Source organism: Elephantulus edwardii, unplaced genomic scaffold (genome assembly GCF_000299155.1).
Source record: "Elephantulus edwardii isolate Elephantulus edwardi_28Jun2011 unplaced genomic scaffold, EleEdw1.0 scaffold00148, whole genome shotgun sequence".
In the NCBI taxonomy this organism is placed as follows: Eukaryota; Metazoa; Chordata; class Mammalia; order Macroscelidea; family Macroscelididae; genus Elephantulus; species Elephantulus edwardii.
The window spans coordinates 4,259,569-4,268,262 of NW_006399898.1; the positions used below are offsets into that span (position 1 = coordinate 4,259,569).

The 8,694-nt window shown below is 45.5% G+C and overlaps 1 protein-coding gene across 1 annotated transcript in view; it reads left to right on the forward strand.

Annotated features, from left to right (window-relative positions):
- SBNO1 (strawberry notch homolog 1 (Drosophila)) overlaps positions 1-8,694 on the forward strand; it is a 34,698-nt gene that overhangs the window by 19,789 nt on the left and 6,215 nt on the right. The window contains 11 exon segments of the mRNA XM_006894694.1: positions 657-854; positions 1,187-1,354; positions 1,403-1,414; positions 1,446-1,609; positions 3,044-3,175; positions 3,925-4,060; positions 4,582-4,694; positions 4,894-4,965; positions 5,491-5,590; positions 6,933-7,007; positions 8,043-8,062. Coding sequence (XP_006894756.1) covers positions 657-854; positions 1,187-1,354; positions 1,403-1,414; positions 1,446-1,609; positions 3,044-3,175; positions 3,925-4,060; positions 4,582-4,694; positions 4,894-4,965; positions 5,491-5,590; positions 6,933-7,007; positions 8,043-8,062 — 1,190 coding nt within the window.

Below are 8,694 nucleotides of genomic sequence, written 5' to 3' on the forward strand. Positions count from 1 at the left end.
TGACTTATCAAGTGAGATAACTCTAATCAGCTCCTTGTCTGACCTTTGAAGATGAAGCCTTTCTGTAGTTTTTTCTACATTTGTTGTTGTTTGCCGTCCAGTTGATTCAGACCTGAAGTAGCCCCAGACGACAGACTACACCTGCCAGGCTGTGGTCGGTCAGGAGCTGTGCGGCCAGCCCAGACGGACGGCTTGCAGCTTCTATTGTAGCTCGCAGCTCCCGGGGAGAAAGTTGGGCACTCTCCTCCTGGGTGGTTTACGGCCTCTGAAAATCCCCTGGAGGCTCAGCTGGTATGCAGTAACAACGAGTATGTCTCTAAATACGTAATTATTAGTCCCCTTTAACAGTCTAATGAAAAGTTACTGCATTATTAGCATGCCAGCAGCTAAGAAGTTGTATTTTTTTTTTAAGACAGGAGCACTTAAAGTTGGTCTTGCATTTTTACTGATTGTATCTGGTTTCTTAGGGATAATTGAACAATAAACAATTTTCTCATGCCTGTCCACAAGTTACCACCCTTTTGGTGAATGTTAAATTTTTTATATAGTCATGTAAGTGCTTTTTATTGGTACTTCCTGTTTGTGTCACCTCGAGAACTGTTGTGATATCATGGAGCCAGTCTGGACTGACTCTTCCCTTTGGGTCTCGGTGACAGGTGAAGAATTAACTCGTGAAGCCAAGAAAGCCCGGAAAGTGGGTGGCCTTACGGGAAGCAGTTCTGATGACAGTGGCAGTGAGTCTGACGCCTCTGAGAATGAAGAAAGTGACTACGAGAGCTCAAAAAACATGAGCTCTGGAGATGACGACGACTTCAACCCGTTCAGAGACGAGTCCAGTGAGGACGACGAGGATGGTCAGCTTGCTTGTGGGGCGTGTGTGGGAAAGGGGGCTGGGTCTCCGTGTACTGCGCGAGAGTAGATGTCGCAGGAGCTTCTGTTGGGAGCAGGAGGAAGGATCGCAGAGGTCCTGCTCTCTGGCTGACCGTGATGGCTCAGCTTGTCTGTCTCCTGAGGGTTTAACCCATCTGTACGGTGCTTCAGTCATGGACTCCATGCGGTACAGAGGTGCTCCACCACTGTGGTCAGTGATGCCCAACACGATAGCAGTTACACAGCAGGGATTGTTTCTTCAGTGTCTGTGCTGTCCTGCCAGATGGTTTGACACACATCTCCCCTTCACATTCAGATCCCTGGTTAATCAGAAAAGACCACAAGAAGAGCAGAGAGAGAAAAAAGAAGAGGAGCATCGACCCGGATTCTATTCAAAGTGCCTTATTAGCATCAGGTCTTGGATCCAAGCGGCCTAGTTTCTCATCAACGCCGGTCATCTCGCCTGCTCCTAACAGTGCACCAGGTATTATTGTGAAAGCTTGTGTCATCTGAAATGTACTGTTAAACAAAGCAAATGCTTAAAGTTTGTACTGACTTAAATGTCCTTCATCCAGCTAACAGCAACAGTAGCCTTATAACAAGTCAGGACGCGGTGGAGCGGGCCCAGCAGATGAAGAAAGACCTGCTTGATAAACTTGAAAAGTTAGCCGAAGACCTCCCGCCTAATACGCTTGATGAACTCATCGATGAGCTCGGGGGGCCTGAGAATGTTGCTGAGGTAAACATGGCCGGAGGCAGGGCTGACCTCGCCTTCCTTGGCACTTCCAGGCCAGTGGCATGAGTGGCATCTTCTGCATCATCCCCTTTATAGGTGTCGTTCCCCCCCCCCCAATACTATAGAGGGTCGCTATACATCGCAAGCAACTCAGTGGCATATAAAAACAGTAACAAAGGGGAGCTCTGGTGGCCGAGTGGCAAGGAGCTGCAACTACAATCCCAGAGGCGCACGGTTCGAATCCACCAGATGCTCTGCCAGGGAAGGAGGGACAATCTCCTCCTGTACCAGTCAGATCTGATTTGATGGTACACGAGCACAAAAATAATTAAAAAAAAACACACCCCAAAAACAGTAACATACTATGACCGGTTTGGAAGCAGGAGGGGCATCCACTTCCTAAACAACGTGCCTCCGGGAACCTTATGAACTTTGATAAATGTCGATAGTTGTAGAGGGGCTTCAGGCCTTTTGTTCCTAGGGTCACCATGAGTTGTGCTCGACTCCAAGGCAGTCAATAACCACAACCACCAGGTGTGTGGTGCGGATTTTCTCTGACTTATTAAAGTAAAGGATCATTTTCCCAAAACTTACTTATAAGCTTTTTTCTGAGGGGAAAAAAATACCACTTTTTATTGTTTAATACTTTTTATTGCTGTTGCATCTATTACCAATTTGTACATCTTGATAACACCAGCAGAGTGCAGGCTGCAGCCCTGTATGTAGACGTGGTCATTTCCTAGGCTCTGTCACCACATCTTTTTCTCTGGTGGAACAACTGGTGGGATTGAGCCGCCAATCTTCTGTTTAGCCGTTGAGCGTTTATGCACCGCACCACATGGCTTCTTGGTTGTGTTCCTGTTGTTGTGTTGTTAGGTTCTGTCAAGTTGAGTCCAAGTCATAGCAACCCCTTAAAGAACAGATCTAAACCCTGTCCTGTGCCTTTCTGACACACACTGGTGTTGTCACTGTGTCAGTCCACCTGGTTGAGGATCTTCCCCTCTTTGCCATCCTTCTGCCTTTCGAAGCTTGATGTCCTCTCCAAGGGGTAGCCTCTCCTTGCACCATGCCCAGAGTATGTGAGATGAAGCTTTATCGTCTTTTCCTCTGAGGCGCACTGGTTTCTTTGTTTCCCCCTCTCTTAGTGAGTGTCAGCTCCTCATCTCTGTCCCTGCTGTCTGCCGTGCAGTACTTGTGATTATTGACGTGTCTTTTGGCTTCATTGGGAGTTGAGACCTCTAAGAGTTAGACTGAATTGCAGTGGTCTGTAACCCACAAGCCTGCTGGAGTCCATGTCACTGAGTCAGTACTCCCTTTGGTAGCCACTCTGGTTTCCCACCACATTTCTCTAGGACATTTCCCTAGGGACATTCTCAGGAGAGTTTGCCTCCCTTTATCGGACACTGACTAAGAAGGTGCTGTCCACTGCCTTTCCAGATGACTGGCCGCAAGGGCAGGGTCGTGAGCAATGACGACGGAAGCATATCCTACGAGTCAAGATCGGAACTTGATGTGCCTGTGGAGATACTAAACATCACAGAAAAACAGAGATTTATGGATGGAGATAAGGTATGTTTTGGGGTGATAACAACAGCTTCTAAATGTTGATAAAACTTTAGAAGACTTTTTTAAAAATAAACTTTATTTTTAGAGCAGGTTTTGGTCTACAGAGAAATTGTGCAGAAAGTACAGAGTCACTTATGCCTCCTCCCTGCACATTGCTTCTCTCTTTTTTTAAAAAATTAATTTTAATGAACGTTTACAGAGACTTCAGATTTCCATTCATTCATTGTTGCACTTTTTTCCCTACCCAACCTCTCCCCTAATTCGCTCTTCTCTTAGAAAAAAGTAAAAGAAAAATTCTTTCATTGTTATACAATCCCTCCCCCTAGTTCACTCCACTTTGCTGCCTTCATTCTGGATCCTGTCATGACAGTAATACCTAATCATATGTTCCTTTTAAACAGTTCTCGCCCTCATCTGTTTCAATGCAGCATACATAATTTATCCCCTCTTTCTCAGTCTCCCCTCAAACCCGATGTCAGTCCTCTTTTACAGCAGTGGCAGTGTTTGTCACAAATGACTGAGATAATTCACTCAGCATAATGTCCTCCAGGGTCACTCATTTTAAATAATATTACATGAGTTCCTTGTTTTTCAATGCAGCGTAGTATTCTATTGTGTGAATATACCACAGCTTCTCTATCCATTCGTCTGTTGGGCACTTAGGTTGTTTCCAGCTCTTTGCTGTTGTGAACAAAGCTGCGATAAACATGGGTGTTCAAGTGATTTCTTTTTTAACCTGGCTTTTGATACAGAATATTGCCATCATCTCTGAAGCTGCCAGCTCAGGTATTTCATTGCAAGCAGATCGGAGAGCTAAAAATCAACGAAGAAGAGTTCATATGACTTTGGAATTACCCTGGAGCGCTGACCGGGCAATCCAACAATTTGGTAAGCTTTCTTGGCTTCCATTTCAGTGAGTTCAGGGCCAATCTGCTGAGGGATTGTACAGGACTTCTGGCAGCCAGTTCCATTAAAGAACTTCTTTGGGACACACAGGCCAGGCCAAGTAGCAGCTGGATCCCTGTCCTGCTTGTCCCATTCTTTGTGGTTCCACTGAGGATACATCATATCGCCCTTCATGCCCAACTTGCTGTGCCTGTGATCAAAGTGATAGGTCAATCCCCGTGGTAACTGGAACCAGAGTTTCCGTTCAGCTGGGATATAGCTTACCAGAATTGCCAATCCAGGAGCCGTTCTGGACCCTTTATTATGTTAAGGCCGTTTCTTTTTCCTTGTGGGAGCGCTGTTACAAGTGTGGATATTGTTCAAGCCAGTTTGGGTCACCTAACTTTTGAGAGTTAGAATAAATGCTTCTTGCCCTTTTCTGAATATAGTTTAGTGTTGGAGTGCTGGGAGTGGGTCTTGATCTGAGGGGTACAATCTGTGACTCTTCACCCATCTTTTTACAGGTCGGACTCATAGATCCAATCAAGTTACTGCTCCTGAATATGTCTTCCTGATTTCCGAGTTGGCCGGAGAGCAGAGATTTGCCTCAATCGTTGCTAAGAGACTGGAGAGTTTGGTGAGTGTGGAGCTGTGAACTGCTCAGGTGGTTTGAGTCTTCGGATGGTGGTTGGGTCTTGACTGGGGCTTCTGTCTCTGCAGGGGTTATATACATGTGAAAGGGGTTTCTCTGTTTTGATAGGGGCAGTTCCCCCTGGTGGGGTCCTCTCTGTTTTGGTAGGAGGCACCTCAGCATCTGAGTTTCTCTGTTTCTGTAGGGGGCACTTACGCACGGGGACCGGAGAGCGACTGAGTCCCGTGATCTGAGCAGGTTCAACTTTGACAATAAGGTACAGCTCTGCTTTCTTTGTCTCCAGCACTTGGGCTGTGTGGTGTCGGGGTGACAGATGTGTGTGGAGTAAGGCTTTCCTCTTGATAGGAAGGGACAAGAAAGGACACTGCCTACCGAGTAATGGAAACTCCAAACCACCTCCTTTCATAGATTTAGCATGTAGCAGCGAGGAAGGGCCCTCTCGCATCCTCCTCTGTAAGGCTGGGTAGGACCCTGGCTTAGGGTTAGGTTAGCAGTGGACACCCGTGCTTTTAAGGACTCCACAGACTCCCTTAGTTACAGAAGGTGGGCAGTGGGGCAGTAGATTGGGATTGTTATTTCTCTCGAAGTGAGAACATAGTCACTACCTGTGAGCTAGTCAGGGGTAAGTTCTCCAGTAAGATAAAGAACCTGCCCGCTCGTCACTCAGGTCGGCTGTGAACAAATCACGGCTCGACAGCAGTCGGCATAGAGAGCTGAAGAGGATTAAACCTGGTTGAAAAGCTACTACACTGTGGTTTGGTTTTGTTTGTTTCCATTTTAGTATGGGAGAAACGCCTTGGAGATCGTCATGAAATCGATTGTAAACCTAGACTCTCCTCTGGTCTCGCCACCTCCTGAGTACCCCGGGGAGTTCTTTAAAGGTAATTGCAGCAAAGGGCCAGCAAGTGGGGCAAGACCACTGCCAGTGTGCACCTGGCCTCCTCCACTATGTGCTCTTCCTTTTGTTCTCTTGTAGATGGCTTTGGTTTTGAGACTGTTCACAGTGGGACACAGACCAGTTCTAGAGTTTATGCATCTGTGATGCAGTGACCTTGATAACAGTCTTTAAGTGTGCAGTCATTCTCCCCTTCCTTTTGAGAGTTAGTCGTCCCCTGTCATTAACTAATAAACTCACTGCTCCCCAAGGTTCCTATCTCTCCTTCTAGTTCCTGTGTCAGTTTGGTCCTGCACCTAGAACTCTGGACGTAGCACAGGGAGCTGGGAACTCAAGTGGCCTGGTCTCGAGGGAGTTGTGCTGCTTGGTCAAAGGCAATAATGCCTGTCGTTAATTCAGGTCCCGCAATGGTTTTGAGGCAGATAGATGGACAGTCTCCTTCCCCGTGGGCTCCAAAAACTCACTGGAAGCTCAGCTTGGTTTTGACTTAATGGCAGTAGGTTTGCGTTTGAGTTAGGAGAATATAGGATCACTGACAGCATTTAAACAGGAAACCTTGGCCCTTTTCCTCCCACCTGTCATCTGTTCCACTGAGTCGGGGCCTGGACATTAGTGATTTTTTTAAGGCTTCCATGAACTGCCCACTTAAGTAACATGGCTCTAAACTTTGTGACTGTGACACATACGGTTCCATTGTGTGCATTGCCCTATGAGTTGCAATAGGTACCATTGGAGACATGTTTCTTACCTAGCTGTCTAATAGGTGCACGTCCTGTTTCCTGCTTCCAGTTTCAGATTCTTGAGTCTTAGGAGCTGTGCTGCCCACACAGGCACGCAGTTAGAATTCACCAGCTGCTGTGCAGGAGAAAGATAGGCAGTTCCCTCTGGGGGTTCAGTGCCTCATGTGATTTAAAGACTCACGGGAGAGTCAGCTATGAGTTGGTTCCAACTCAGTGACACTTCACCACAAGGTAGTGGGGTAGACTTTGTGCAGCTAACAAAGAAGTCAGTGGTTTGAGCCCACTAGACACTCCACGGGAGAACATGTAGGTGGTCTGTTTCAGTACCATGGACCGTCTTGGGAACTCTGAGCAGTAGCAAGCCCTCTGGACAGCTTGGCTGTTCTGTGGGGTCAGTGTATGAGTAGAACCAACTCGGCGCTTGTGGGGTTTGGGTAACAAGAGTAAGCCGCTTTCCAACTACTATTAACTACTATTGCAAAGGAAACTTGGAGGCCTGTAAGATTTTGCTCTGTCAGAATTTGATCTTGGGCACTTACAGGAAGGAGCTTGTTGAGGCATTTGAATTCATGGCTGTTTCTCTTCCAGATGTTCGACAGGGATTGATCGGTGTAGGCCTGATCAATGTAGAAGATCGCTCAGGAATTCTTACTCTTGACAAAGGTAATACTATTGAGTTTATTATATCCTCATTATTTTTAACCATTTAGTTAGTCTTTATTACCTCAAAGTGTATATATTGAAGGGGAATCATAGAGTCTGTTTGTTTGAAGTTTTTGAGTTTTCTTTTTTTTTTCAAATTTTTTTTTATTTTATTTCATTATTTTTTTGTGTACTGTCAAATCAGATCTGACTGATACAGGAGGAGATTGTTCCTCCTTCTCCAGCATAGCATCTGGTGGATTCGAACCGTGTACCTCTGAGATTGCAGTGCAGCTTCTTGCCACTAGGCCACCAGAGCTCGCCTGGAGTTTTCTTTAAATTCAGAACATTGTTGAACATGGAGATTTCTTAGCTGCCGCTGCCCCTGCTCAGGGCTTCTCCTGTCTGCATCTTTCACTCCTGGGGTCACGTGTGCTGTGTGCTGATGTGTTGCTGTGACTGAAGCCCTTGGTATGCAGGAAGCTTCATGCTATGTTGGTTGTGAGAACCTGTGGGTTTTCAACAGATGGACTGTCCACCGTGACAGTGTCTATATTATAGTCATTTCACTGCTTTCAAAGTGGGCCAGACTAGATGCGCCTGTTCTACCCCCTGTTCTTCTCCTCCTGTCCCCTCCCTCTGATCTCTACACACTGGCGTTTCCTGCTCCAGAGTGTTAGGTGGGTAGCTGGAGTCCTGCAGTGGGGAGCTGCTCCAACCAGACTTCATCTGCTCGGCACGGTGTACTTAGGCTCCCTCGGGTCGGCCTAGGGCTTTACTTCCATCACACATTAAAACTCCTTTGCATGCACGTAACACAGTTTGCATATCTGTCACCTGTTGAAGGGGATCTTTCCTTTTTTAAGGTCATGAAAGTTTTATTTGTAGACACCTTTGCTAATGATAATGCCATTAAAAAAACCCTTAACACCTATAAAAATACTTAAAGGGCAGACAATACTTTGCTTGCTGTCTGCCCCTGGTAAAATTAGTACATGCCAGGAAGGGGGGCTTGGTTGCTCCTGACATTCGACCTTTAGGATTATGCTTTCGTAGGTGTTCATGCACAGGTTGAGGTGTGAATATGTTTGCATTTCAGTAGATTAATCATACGTATGTAAAAATCTGCCATTTTAGCCAGTTAGGATTTTGTTTTGTTTTATTAATTATGCTCTGAATGTTTACAGAGCAGTTGGTGTTTTGTTTTTTGTTTTTCATTTTTCATTCCTACAGATTTTGTTGATGGCATTTCAGCCATTTAAAAATGCTTATTTCATTGACATTAATTACAGTTAAAATGTTGTGCAACTTGCATTTCTTTCCACACAAACCCCATTCTCATTAAGCAGTAACTGAACCTCCTTTGCCCTACACCCCCCTCCCCCGCGTCTTTAGTCTGTTTTCCTGTATGGGTCACCTTTTCTAAATGGTGTGTAGAAAACTACATATGTTACGTATGTAATGTTTCTCCTCCTGTCTGGGGAGTCATTTAATACAAGGTTCTCAGGGTTCATCCAGATCGTAGGATTTTATAGACTAAACAATATTTCATTGTATTTATTAATCCTTTCTTTTATTTACACAATAAGTGAAGTTGGTGATGCAAAAATTGAACTTAATGTTGAGCAAGTACTATGCCTTTGATATTGATGAGATAGAAATGGATAAAATAAAAAGGGAAAGAAAAAGAAAAAAAAAAGAAATGGAT